The 13,746-nt window shown below is 48.0% G+C and overlaps 1 protein-coding gene across 4 annotated transcripts in view; it reads left to right on the plus strand.

Annotated features, from left to right (window-relative positions):
• Positions 1 to 399: 399 nt before the first annotated feature.
• FGD5 (FYVE, RhoGEF and PH domain containing 5) overlaps positions 400 to 13,746 on the plus strand; it is a 141,253-nt gene continuing 127,906 nt past the window's right edge. The window contains exon 1 of one of the 4 annotated variants that reach the window (XM_028719266.2): positions 400 to 562. Coding sequence is in view for 3 of the 4 variants with exons in the window: in XM_028719264.2 (XP_028575097.2) it covers positions 2,409 to 2,421 (13 nt within the window). In the remaining variant the exon portion in view is untranslated. Of the gene's footprint in view, positions 563 to 1,754; positions 2,422 to 13,746 lie in introns of those variants that run through there. The other 3 variants (XM_028719264.2, XM_028719265.2, XM_028719263.2) reach the window with 3 other exon arrangements.

Genomic DNA, 13,746 nt, shown 5'->3' on the forward strand with positions numbered 1-13,746 from the left:
TGGAGATGGGGCAAAGAAATCGCAGCTAATGCTCATCGAACACTGAAGCCTTCTAGCCTCTCCGCAAACAAATCAGAGTGAATGTGATTTAGCTGTGATTCCTGCACTGTAGACTAGTTGACCCGTCGGGTCCCTTCCAGCTCGACAGTTCTGATTCTATGAGTGCTCAGCAAGCCAACAGCCCTCTCCTTCGAAACCAATCAGGATGGATAGTCAATAATCCGGTAGTCTGGAAGCGCCCTTAGCCTCCGGCGAATTTTCTCCAAAACTTCTGTGAAATGGGCAGGAGCCAGATTGACAGTCGGGATTTGTCAATGAGGCTGGATGGTGATGGGAGGAGGAGGAAATTATGTCATCCTCGGAAAGAACAGGAGTGCGCGAAACGGGTGGGGGTGGCGACGGCCCCAAAGCGCGCTTTAAAACGCTTCGCTCGCCCTTCCCGGGGCTGATGGGGCGCAAGGAACAGCTCCTCTCCAAGAGAGCCGCTTTGCGCACTTGTTTCCAGTCCTTCTTCTCTCCTCACCGCGCCGCGGGAGCTGTGGCAGGAGAGATCGGCTTCCAGGTAAATCCCGCTGTCTCCCCTCCTTTTCCCAACGGAGATGCTCTCCTCTGGCGTAGAGGGCGGCTGCCCTTGCCCTTCCCACTTCCACCAGCGCAAAAGCACCTCCGGCTTATGTCCCTGGGCCTGCGCCTCCTACAATTAAGGGATGCGGTTGGGGGACAATTCAGACAACTGTCGCGTCCCTTTGGCTTTTTACACTTCGGTTGTAGGCTGCGATCCTAGAGGCGCTTAAGGCTGTAATCCTGTACGTATTGCCCCAGGAGGCAATATCTCACTGAAATAAGGAACTGACCTTATGGGCAGCTGCCCGGGAGTAAGTGAAATCAGTAGGGTTTACTTCAGAGTAGACGTGTTAGGCTTGAGCCTGGTGACTTTCGGTGTTGACGAGGACAGGCTCGGGATCAATGCAAGCGACTTGTTTTAAAGGAGCGCGTCTATAAAAAGAAAAGGAGCAAACGCGTTCACACGGGATTGCGCGTCTTTGGGTGAGGAAATCGAAGCACTGGATGGAATGCGGCTCCTAGGAGTCCCTCAGCGGCCCGATGAGAGCAGCTTAGTTGGCTTCGGGACCGCGGTTGAGGAGCCTACAAGCCACGGTGGCGGAACGGGGCGCATCTAGAACAGGACGTTTGGGGATCGCAGCACAGCGCGCTTCTAGGATCGCAAAGGCGAGCCGCAACGTTCCTGAGTGGGCTTGGGGATTTCACGGCCGCGACTTTTGGGGATTATTGGAAATCCTGCAAAAATGTTCTTCCGCCAGTACGATGTGCTAAAACTGGTCAGTACGAGTGTATGTGAAAATGTGTGCGCGCCCAGGGGGTGACATCACAGATCGCTCCTCAGGGTTTTTTTTGGGGGGGGGGGCGGAGAATAAGAAGATAAAAATATATTAGTGTGCCTATGCACCTACATATTCACACACAGGGTTCTTTGTCAGATGAACACGAACGTCTTGTGTAATCTGAAGACGGAGTTGCTGCCAGTAGCCAATAACCACCCCTAGTTCCCCTCCTCCCAAATATTGCTTCCTTAGTAATCGACAGTCCTGTCGCGGGGAGTTCCGCGGAGCAACCCGAGACAGTCGCCCGGACTGGGAACGCGCACAATTCCTCTCCTCTTGCTTTGAACCTGCCCAGCGTCTGTTTAGCAGTGGGACGGCGGCGGCGGTGTCGTTTCCTCCTATTCTCTCCCTCTCCTCGTGGGTTTTGGTTGTTTTTTTTTAATCTCCGCGGTCTCTTTAAATCTCCGCTTGTTTTGGCACCCGCGCTCTTCTCCCCCCGCCCGCCGCCGCCTCTGTTTCTTTGCTGCCTTTCAATCTCTGCGTGAGCAAAAGGGCTTCCTCTGCAGGGAAGGAAGGGAAATGCCTGCCGGCCGGAGCAGCAGCAACAGCAGGGGGAGACCAGCAAGAGCAGCAGCAGCAGCAGCAGCCCTGGGCATCGCACGGCGCGCAGCGACCACGGACCTTCCACTTGCAGCGAGCTGAGAGCGGCGATGGGGCAGGGCCACCAGGGCTCCCCGAGGCACTGATCCCCCCCACACCCAATCCCTGTCCAAGAGGCTCCGTCCGGACACTTTTGGAGACAGAGGGAGAGAGATTTCTGCTGTGGCAACTCGCGTCTCTTTCTCTCCTCGCATCCCCTCCCGTCGCTTGCAACTTGGCTGGAGAGATCTCCTCCCCGCCCCCTTTCCCCAGTCCCTCCATGCCCCGACCTGAACTTTAGCAGCCCGGGGGCTCCGGCTTAGGGAGCAGCCCTGAGCGCCTGCCAGGCGGAGAACATGATTTGAAGCCGGGGAGGCGGCCAAGAGGGACGCAGCCAGTCGAGCGCTTTGGCCGAGACTCCGGAAGATGAGCCACGCAGGTAAGGACCTGGAACGCGACCTGGAGAGGAGAAGGGGCTCCCGAGGGCGACCCCGGCGCCTGAGGAATACTTCCTGGCCGGGCGCGAGTCGAGGAGCCCGGGGAAAACTCTGGCAGGGATCGGGGGACTCCCTTCCAAAACAGACGTGCTGAGGGACAGGGATTCCTCAACAGAGTTTGCCTCTTTCTCATTCCTGCGGGAGGCGTTTACTCTTCCTCTCCCACCCACCCCGCCAGGGTTATATCCGATCGATCGATTGTTCGATCCCGCTACCCGGTTTGGTAATCGATTCCAGTCCGCCCGTCGTTTCTTTCGCAGAATCGAGAGAGGGGAGGGTCGGCGAGAGCAGAGCTCTTGCCCTGGCGAGGAAGGACCCGCTTCCCTTCTCCGCCCGCGCCCCGGGCGCGCACACAAGAGCGGGAAGCGGAGCCTCGCCAGGTCCCCCGAGTCCTCCGCGCCCCAAGTGTCCTCTTCTTAACGACCTGCTAATTTTATGGAGCCGAGAGTTTGTCGTCCTCTGAGGACTTTCCCCTTCCCAACCTGGGCTGGACAGATACGCAGCAGGCGTTTAGAGCGCGTCCAGCTCCCCAACCCAAAGATTTTTTGGAATAGTAGTTTGCTAAGGGTGCTGGGAATTATAGCTCTGTGAGGGGGGGGGACACTAAAGTTTCCAGGATTCGTGTGTGTCGAGGGGTGTGTGCCTGGCCATCTTCCCAAGCTGACCCGCCAGCGGGATGATGGGCTCCCCGGGCTCCGCCTGTGACCCGAAGGATCGGCGGTGCCAACTTTCCCCCCTATTTTCTCTTCCTCTCCACACAACCCGGTTGAACGGATCTCTCCGCGGCTGGCACAGCCCTGCCGGTCCGGCGAGGAGCCAGCAGCTTTGGAGGACCCGGGTGACACACAGTGCGCTGTTTGTTATGCTGAGGCTGTCTCGCTGCAGTTTGTGTATGTGTGTGTGCGTTGCAGTGCGCCCGGGGAGCGCATTCGCGGCGGAGGTTAATTGGGGAGTGGGGTGGCGCTTCCTTTGCACTCGCCGGCCTTGGGCTCCGCAGAGCGAAAGAGGCTTAATCGACGCAGGAGGAAGGCAGGCAGGCAGGCAGGAAAAGGGTTAAAACTGCCCGTGTGAACGGGTTTTCCCAATGCGCGGAAACGAGGAGCAAGCTCTTGCACTCAAGTCCTCTTTGCGAGCTTTCCGTGGGTAACCGCTGCCAGAAACAGGATGTTGGGCTGGCTGGGCCTCCGGCCTGATCCAGCAGGGGCTCTTCTTATGTGGGCTTCCAGATGTGGATGGTCTCCCTTGGTGGAGCATGAGACTCTTAGTCTCAGGGTTGTGGGTTCAAGTCCCGTGTTGGGCAAAAGATTGCTCCATTGCAGGGAGTTGGACTGGATGACCCTTGTGGTCCCTTCCAACTCTACAATTCTATGAATAAAGGAATTCGTTGTCAATGCTGATTTGGTGTTGATGGGAGGTGGACTCCCCACAACATTTGGAGGGCCAAAGTGCCATATTGCAATAGCCAGGGTTCAGAGATCAATTGCCTCTTATGTCTCTGGTTTTCATCACTTTACCCATCCTGACTTGGGCCCTTTCTAGCAGAGGGCAACAGTATAATTATTGCAATACCTGCACCATTTGCTGCTTCTGTGATATGTAGGAAGCTGCTTTGTACTGAGACCTAGCTCTGTTCTCCCTACTCTGACTGGCAGTGGCTCTCCAGGGTCGCAGGCAGGGAGCTTTTCCCAGCCCTTCCTGGGGATGCCAGGAATTGAACCTTGGACTGTGAAAGACCCTCATGAACCAAAGAGAATGCATAAACCATGGAGTCTGTGTGTGAAGCAGATGTTCTACCATTGAGCAACATAGTACTCCCCATAAGGTCCTTCCTTAAGTTATGATTGCAGGGCTTCCTTGCTCCCCTTCCCACCCCCAAATGCTTTTCTGCGTGGCATCTGATAGATTGATGATAACACATCCCTGAGGAAATGTCTGATGAACTGCCGGGGGGGGGGGGGGTGAGAGCAGTGGGGAAAGGCAGTGCTTCCATCGGATTCATGCGGCAGGGATTCCCCCAGCAGTGCTGCCCATAAGACTGAGTTATGAAGTTATTGCAGCTATTTCAATCATCGGTGTGAAAGCGGAACAAAAAATGATAGTTCTAGGATTTTGAGTAAAAGACCTTTATCCTCCAGAGTAGAAATAATTGGCTAGAGAGGCCTTCCTTGAAGACAGGGTCCTCCAAGAACCTCTTAACCTCTGCCATAATTGGTGGTGTTTGTGCGTGTATGTTCCCCCAGGTGAGATCCAGGAAAGGAAACTGTATAATATGTTCAGGGGAAAGAAACTGCAGCATACAGACAAAGAGGAAAAAGTAATCTCTGAAATATTAAGATCAACTTGGTAACTGATGGAATTTCTCTGTAGCAGAACCCAATTGCTCCTTGTGATAGCTATTGCTATTTAAAAAAACCCTGTTCTGGCTGCTCTCAAAGCAGGAATGGGAAACATGCGGACTTTGGTAGACTACAGCTCCCATCATCTCTGACTGCTGGCCTTGCTAGCTGGGGCTTATGGGAGTTCATTCCTGTCTTTAGTTGTTCCTGCTTTTGTATTGGGGGAGTGGGAGATGCTCTCAACTGCCACACTTTCGTGGGTGCTTGCTTTGGTTTATGCAAGATATACCTTAAAAAGGAAGGGCGGAGCTCAGTGACAGAAGTTCCTAGGCTCAGTCCCCAGCATCTCCAGGTAAGACAGGGAGAGACTCTTGCCTGAAAGCCTGCTGTCAGTCAGTGTGGAAAATACTGGGCTAGATGGACCAATCATCTGACTCAATATAAGGCAGCTTCCTATGTCCCTATATGCAAAGTCATTGTCCTTTATGGCTTGAAATGGGAAGAGCTTTTGGGCATAGTTCCTTCTCTTTCCTTGAAGCTTATGTCATGGGCTCAGGTACTTTCTCTTTAAACTTGTACCCTCCCTCCCATTCTCCAAAGCATCCTGCCACTTTTGCTTGACTTTGATTCAGTCTCCAGATAGTCAACACTTTTTCTCTTTTTCTTTTTAAATGCTTTCATTGTGCTCTGAAGGAAATGGATCGAAATTTGCCTTGCCTCTCTGCAATGCTTTGAATGGCAACCATAGGGGAATGACTGAATGCAAACAAAGGCAGGAGTAGATAACCTTCAGATATGTGACAGGTGCTGAATTCTAAGGCTTGATGATTTTCAGAATAGAGTTTTACAGCAAGGGTGGGCATACTTCTGGCTTGCAAGATCTTTCTCTTTTTTTAGTAGAACAGTGTTTTAGCTAGATCACGCCCAAAGTAGATATCTGTCCATCTCATGAACAGCTGATCAGTGTAATTGTTGAGCATCTTACTAGGATTATCTGAGCAGGGTCCCAGCAGGGAATCACATGGGCTTGTGTGTTTGTGTTTCTGTGTGTGTGTGTGTGTGTGTGTGTGTGTGTGTGTGTGAGAGAGAGAGAGAGAGAGAGAGAGAGAGAGAGAGGGCTTCTAAGTGGATGCACCTGGCTGGATGAAGGTAATTGAACTTTGGGCGCTCAGATTTGAGTCAACCACTGTCACTTCCTACACACTGGGCCAGGTCCTATCCTCTCATGCCAATGTCTGTCTGCCAGATATTACTTTACTGAATTACATTTATGGGTGATAACAAAACTTATACGGTAAAAATTCTGACCTATTGATTGGGCATCCCAGTAGCTCTGGGCTATTGGTTTCATCTGGTGAGGTGGAGGGAGAGTAATTTGAATCATTACACTGTAGTTCATTTTATCTCTGCAAAGTGACTTCCTGCTCTGACATTCCTGCCCAAATTCCCCATAAAATTTTACAGTAAAGCCCTTACTCTTTTTCTTTCTTTTTTTAATGCTTGGCCAAGTCTTTCAAATGAGCATTTAGGAACAAAGCAGAAAATTAAATAAACTCAAGACTGACCAAAGGATCTTTGACATGAGCGCGACACTTTCTATTTTTTAAAAAGAGTAGAGATGAAATAGGCAGAAGAACAATTGATTGCATGTAAGAAAGAGAGAGGGGGACAAATTAGTCTTCTTTCTTTGGCGATCACTTGTAGCCGAGTAAGATTGTCTTCCATAAACATGGTTTTAACAATGAGTCCGTAGGTGACTGTGGAGGCCAATTCTGGATCCACACGTCCTTCCACAGTGGGGACATTGGTTTCCTGGCAGGAGTTGATCACGGTGTGGATTTGCCAAGCGTGCCTTCCTCCTAGCATGTTTCTCCCTTGCATCCTGAGTTTGAGTGTCTTCAAAGCCCATGACACCTTTGGTAAAGGCAGTTCTCCAACTGGAGTGCTCGCAGGTCAGTGTTTCCCAGTTGTCAGTGTTTATACTAATTGGTATAAACATATTAGTAGCCACCCATCCATCTATCTATCCATCCATTCTTATGTCCCAGCGTCATCCATTTGCTAAACCAAACTAGGGTTCACAATTGTGCAGGTGTTGCTGCAGTATATATTGGACTTGAGAACTGTCATTAGAATACACTGCTAAGAACCCACCTACTCTCAGCAGCCAGAAACATCATAGCCAGACACTGGAGAGACCTGCCAGGAGTAAGCATGGACCAATGGTATCAAAGAGTATGGGAAACAGCCTTATTAGAAAAACTAACTAATAAACTGAAACTGACACGGGGACAAATAGAAGAAGACGCCTTCACCCCAATTTGGTTTCCCTTTATCACATACACAGCCCAAGAAGACAAGAATCACATGACAGCGTACAAATCAATCTGGCTAACCTGATCAAAAATACACACTCACACCCCACCCACATACAAAAACAATTCTCACTACAGCCAACCAACCACACCCTAAGCCACCCCCGACCTCTCTCACCACCAAGGAAATACAAGTGAATAGCACTGACACAACCCCCCCCCCCAAGTAGAATAATAGAAGCATGACCACCCAACCCCACCCCACTCACCATTCCCTCTCCCCCTTTTCTTTTTCCCCTTCTTCCTAATTGTTTAAACCAATTAATGAACCAAGAACTTATACACTGACCACTAATAATGAAACATATGTTGTAGATATTTTTCCACATTTATTATGCTATTTTTGTGATATACAAATGACATGAGAAAACTTGGTATACTTATTTGTATAACATTATTCTTGTCTATAAAACCCAATACAAAAAATTAGATATAGAATACACTGTTAATTTTTCATGTTGGGCCAAGAATAAACTATATTTCTAACAACTGGGGTTCCTTTTTTCCTTTTATTTTTTACTGGTCAGTGGTGCTACCCTAGTTTTTGTACTTGTTTCACAACTGCGCCTGCCAAATAGTCACTAACAGGTACAGGAGCTTTCCTGAAGTTTACCCAAACTGGATTAAGTGGATCAAGTGAAAGAGAGCTTTTCATAATTATGGCATCACCACAAAGAAGGACTTGCCGCTATGGTTGCCAAGGTAGCCTTGAGTGGGGCTGGTGCAGAAGAAATGCCTCCACTGAAGATCTAAGGGGTCAAAATGTATTATTCATTTATTCTTCTTCACTGCTCTTCCCTTGTGGACTTTATAGCAGGTTTCCCAGGAGGTTTACCATCTAGGAAGCTTATAAAGCCAGTCCACCCCCTGACTAATTCCGGTAGTGTTATTCAAACTATTTTAGACGCCCTCTACATTATTTAGATGCACAATTTGTTCTGAGGCAAAATCCAATAGCATTTTTTGTTTTGTTTTGGTAGAACTGTCATCATGAGGAACTGCATTAGTCATATTTAAACTCTCTTCATTTCACCTGACGGAAAACTTCTAAGTTCACTTTGTTTTTGTTTTGCTTTAGGTAAAATTCCTTTGATATCTCTCAAGGTCCACTAATACCTACTTCTAGACATTATGAGGGAACCATGGGTACCACAGCAGCCTCTAGTGAGGCACTTAGACTTGGCCTAAGTCAATTTCCTCTCCGAAGCAAGGGACGTGTTGCCCCTCCCAGGCATTTTACAGAAACTAACAACATTTGGAGCTGAATGAACAAGATTCAGCACTGCTATTGGGGCAGGATCTTCCGCTGAACCTGAGGACAGCAAGCTAGCTAAGTGGTTCATGACAGATCCCCAGGTGTGTGTGTGTGTGTGCGCGCGCGCACACACACACACACACACAATATTCCTTTGCCACTGCTCACTGCACCACCACCTGCTGCCTGAGGTGGCTGCTTCACTCTGCCCTATAGCAGGGCCAGGCCTGCTTGGATTTTAATGGCCTTGCAAGACCAACTCCTCTAGATGCCATGGGATGAAGGTGGGCTCCTTTAGACGATAATGTGTAGTGTTTCTCTTCAGAATACGGAAAGCCAGCCCTGCTGTACTTGCAGGCCTTCCTACTCATTACGTTGATTGGGGCCTAGAGCTTCTACCCCAAACTACTACACTAATGGTGCCACTGGCAGCCACACCTCTCCTCCCTGAATCCTTCCAGTAAAGGAAGAATGTGATGATGTCTGCTAAGTTTCACCACCCTCAGCAGCAGGAGCGGGGAACTTCAAGCCTGAGGGCCAAATGTAGCCCTCCAAGCAGAGGCGGTTTTAGCATGGCATGACTGGCGCAGTCACATTGGACGCTTCCCTGCAGGGGTCGCCAAAACAATGCTGTAGAACAGAGCGTGAGAGGCAGGATGCGCTAAATTTTAGCGTTGCACAGGGCGCTGCCAAGATATGAAAGCCCAAAGTTTGCCACTTCTCTCCATCTAGCTACTTCCCCCCTCCACAGGCCACATCCCTTACTTCACACGCCAAGTATTTTTGTCTGGAATATGTTTTTGAACTCTAACAATGCCTCTTGCTTCCATGAGTGGAGGATTCAGATGGGTGTGTGAATGTGTGTAAAAAGTAAGCCCACTGCACAAAGGGGGAATTATCATTCATTGCTCCACCTCCTTTGGCCTCTGGCCCTCAAGAAGTTACCCAGAAGGAAATGCAGCTCTCAGGCTGAGAAAGGTTCCCCAACCCTTGTCAGAGGCGGATTTAGGGCAGTGTGATCACAACTATGATGTAGTGAACTGAGCAGAATGGAAGGTAAAAGATGAGGGATGCCTCACTGCTGAATTTTGGTGCTGCTGAAATTTGAAAGACCAACGTCTGCCCTGCCCCTGTTCTTCAGAAAGCATGCTAAGCAGTGGCGGTGAAATTCTGAGGAAGCAACGGTGGCTGATGTTGCTGGGGAGATGGGGGGTTACTGCTTGCACACACATCCCTCACAATCGTGATACGTAGTTTGGGCCTCATATATAGACACAGCTCATGAAAAAGAGCGAAACCCCAGGGGTGTGAAATCCATGACGTCTTGAAATTATTTACAATTTCATTCCGCGATACCGTTGATGACAGCTCAGATGGTTTATAACGTCAGCGGAGCTCCTCTTGCTGGAATTATTTCCTTGTAAATCACTCCAACCCATCAATTTAACAATCTCTATAACATATGGGAATCAGGTCACAAAGCATATGCTCCAGATTTATCTAAATTCTGAGGGAAAAAATGATAATATGGCTTATCCGCACAGCCCTATTAAACTGTGGTTTATTGGGTGGTTAAGATAGCCTGAGGAGCAGAAATTAGCATTTGTAGACTTCATCTCAGTGCAGCACTTCTGAAATGAGCTAAAATAAATGAGGATAAAAAAATATTCATCTTTTATTATTATAGTCAGTAATAGTGGATTGCCAAGCCTTTGGTTTTAGCTTTACTGATAGTGTTAGGAAATTGCTGAAGGTCTTGGTGGACCACGTAATGGCTTTTATGCCTGTTGTAATGCCCTGTGCTAGATGCTGCATGCTTTTTAATTGTATTTTTATTGCTTCTTTTATTTCTTGTATATTGTATTTTATTGTATTACAATTTGAATTCTGCAGAATTCCGATTGCAATGCAGTAAAATACAATACAAGAAATAAAAGAAGCAATGAGAATGCAATTAAAATCAATATGAATATTTGGTGCAATGGATGTGCCATCTCCCGTCTTCAACCGTAAATCCACAGACATGCCATAGATCACCTGAATGAAGCACACGTACTACTGGCGGTCCACAGACCATAGTCTGGGAACTCCTGCTGCAGACCATTGCTGGTTCCTGGTGCTTTGGGTGTGGCATTGGGCAAGGTGTCCTCCGGGGGGGGGGGGTTCCTCTGTCTGAGAGAGCCCCCATCCTTCTCACTGTCACCTCCGGACATTTCCTTGCCCTCCGCTTCCAGGCCTAGACTGCACAAGCACCCAGAGGTAAAGCAGAAAGCAAATAGAGGATGCTGCTCTGTCTCCTCACTCTGAACACTGTTTACACGCTCAGAAAGGGCAGGCAGGAGGAGGAGCAAAGCCAGAGGTTAGCAGTAGTCGTCCTGTAGGTGTGAGTTGTTTGGCAGATTCCTAGTGCATTGGCAGGTGACTACCCCTGATGCCAGCCCTACTAAAGGCCCATGATTTTTAATGGGACTTAAAGGTAAAGGGACCTGACAATGAAGTCCAGTCGTGAACAACTCTGGGGTTGCGGCGCTCATCTCACTTTAAAGGCCAAGGGAGCCGGCGTTTGTCCACTTCCGCAGGCAGTTTTTTTCCAGGTCATGTGGCCAGCATGACTAAGCTGCTTCTGGCGAAACCAGAGGAGCGCACGGAAACGCCGTTTACCTTCCCGCCAGAGCGGTACCTATTTATCTACTTGCACTGTGACGTGCTTTCAAACTGCTAGGTTGGCAGGAGCAGGGACTGAGCAACAGGAGCTCACCCCGTCGTGGGGATTCGAACTGTCGACCTTTCGATCGGCAAGCCCAAGAGGCACAGTGGTTTAACCCAAAGCAGCAGCCGCTGGGACTTAGTCACATCTTAATTTTTATGGATTGTGTCTATGCGTAGTAATTCAGAGACTCTTTGGTTCTAATGTCTCTATAAACCACCCACAGGAACAAATTGAATATGTTAGCTCATTTGGAGGGGACCTTTGGTTTGGGATCATAGGAGAGGTACAGACTTAAGTTATTGTGACTCAAGTATTCCTAATAATGCACTTGATTGCAGCTATAGTCTTTAGGATCAAAGAATCAAAGAATTGTACAGTTAGGTCATCTAGTCCAATCCCCACCTCCCCTGCAATGCAGGAATCTCAGCTAAAGCATCTGTAGCGAATCCTCCCAATTAATACCACCCATTAATAATGCGGTGGATCTACTCCTGCTAACTGCCCCCAATTAATTATAGTGCACCCACCTCAAGGTACCCCAATTACACAAATTTCTACAATTTACCACAGATTGTCTAGTGGGGAACTTGTGTGAGGGAAAACTTGATAATTAGAGTCTCAGGCAGAAAATAATCAAACAAATAGGAAAAGTTTTATTAAGCAACAACAAAAAGGTTTGTGAAACAAAGTGGGTCAGGAAATGCATTCCTTCAGGTAGAAGTTACCTTGTTTACTTTAACTAACTAAGGTGTTTCAGGCTTAAATGCAACACTATAGGCACAGCTCTTCTTAAACTTCAGTTGCTGAAAATCAGTTGTTACACTTCAGGTGGTAGATGTTCAGTTTTCTGGAATAGATGGTAACATTCTCAATTCAGTTTCTGTCACTTAGATGCTACAATTAAATATTTTCAGCACCATACTGCTTCCTTCACAACTTAATACTTTGGTTCATGAGTGAGGGGCACTTCTCTGCAGTTACCCACTCTCTTTACAATCCCATACCTGAGGTATTCCAAATGGTATAGCTCAGAACCATTTCTCCCTATTTCACTCCCTATCTCCCAACCTGAAACCTTTCTAAACATCTCAAATCAAATCCTAACCCTCTTCTCAAATCCAGCCCAAATCTCATCTTAAATGCAGCCCTATCTAACGCTCTCCCTCAGAAACTGCTCCTTTTATCTCCCCCCCACCGCAAGTGCTCTTGCTCCCCGCCCTGTGGCTAGCTGACTCTGTAGCCCATCAGCGAGAGGCTCCAGCACTCTGGTGGAGTTTCAAGGGGACTGCATCACAGACTCTAGTCCGGCTCTGCAGTCTCTGCACTATGCAAAGGGAATTGACTTGTGGGTATCCTGAAAGTGATTGCATTTGTGATGATTGAGCTGCTCTGTTCTCCTAATGTCCCGTGTACTTTCCCTCTGCTGTGTTTCCACATTCAGAACAACACAAACAGGGTTTGCATTCTGAGATATGACTACTTTAGAGTCCAGGCACTGCTTTGCAGATCTGTTCCTTGCATAACTGTACAGATCCATGATGTGAATTTGTGCAACAGAGGTCTTACCACCATGGGCTTATGTACACTTAACTTTTGCCCTACACTTCCTAGGCAAAGACCCACACTTTAAAGCACTGGGTCCAAGTGCCTTTTTATTTTTATTTTTTTGCTCCATGAAAACCCACTCTTTAAGACTGAATCAGAACAAATAGCAATTCAGGTTTTCCATGAATTGCTGTTTGCACCAATGCAGCAGTAAAAGAGAGAGTTTTCATGGGGAAAGCACCAGGACCAATATTTTTTTAAAAAAAAAAATGGGTCTGGACATGGCTCTTTAAAGCATAGACTAGAAACTTGGCACAACAGTAAGTCTGGATGAGCCCCATATGAGGAAGAATAAAGAAATAAAAGCCTAACATTATCACTTCAACCTTTTTGGGGGGCAGGGAAGGCAGGGAATTGCTTGCCTCTTCATTAGAGCATTTCTTTGAGGCTCTGAAATTGCAGTTGAATGGCCTTTCCGAAAAGGGATGTAGCTCTGCTGGAACAGAGTCTCACCCAGAGGAAAGTGGACAAGCAGAGGAAGAAACAGATGCTGACAAGGAAACCTCAAACAATAAGGGGAGGAGAAACACAAGAAAAACTGTCTGATCCAAAACAGTTTTCCATAGGTACAGGGTGTCTTTTTCTTCTCTGATCTGATCCGCCCTGCTTCTCAACCCAGCAGCCCAGTGACAGATCTTTGAAACAAACAGGCATGTTTACCATTTTAAAAGCCTACATGCTTCTCATGGTGCTGTATATTTTGTACTTCACAAAGTCACAGTGGAAAACCTCTGCACTGGCCAGCTGCAACGGAGGCAGAAACGTATTGGGGGTGAAATTGCCCCTGACAAAAGTGCCACTGAGATACTTTGTCCTGGGAGAGATTTTTATTATTATTATTATTATTACTACTACTACTTGATTGCTTACCTTACACATGCACACCCTGATCACTGGTACTCGGAAGAAATGGGGAAGTGATTAAAATGAGCTTAGTCAATAGCAGGTCGTAACAATTAAAGATCTTGCAATCGTGGGAAGATGGC

The sequence above is a fragment of the Podarcis muralis genome, chromosome 2 (genome assembly GCF_964188315.1).
Source record: "Podarcis muralis chromosome 2, rPodMur119.hap1.1, whole genome shotgun sequence".
Classification (NCBI taxonomy): Eukaryota; Metazoa; Chordata; class Lepidosauria; order Squamata; family Lacertidae; genus Podarcis; species Podarcis muralis.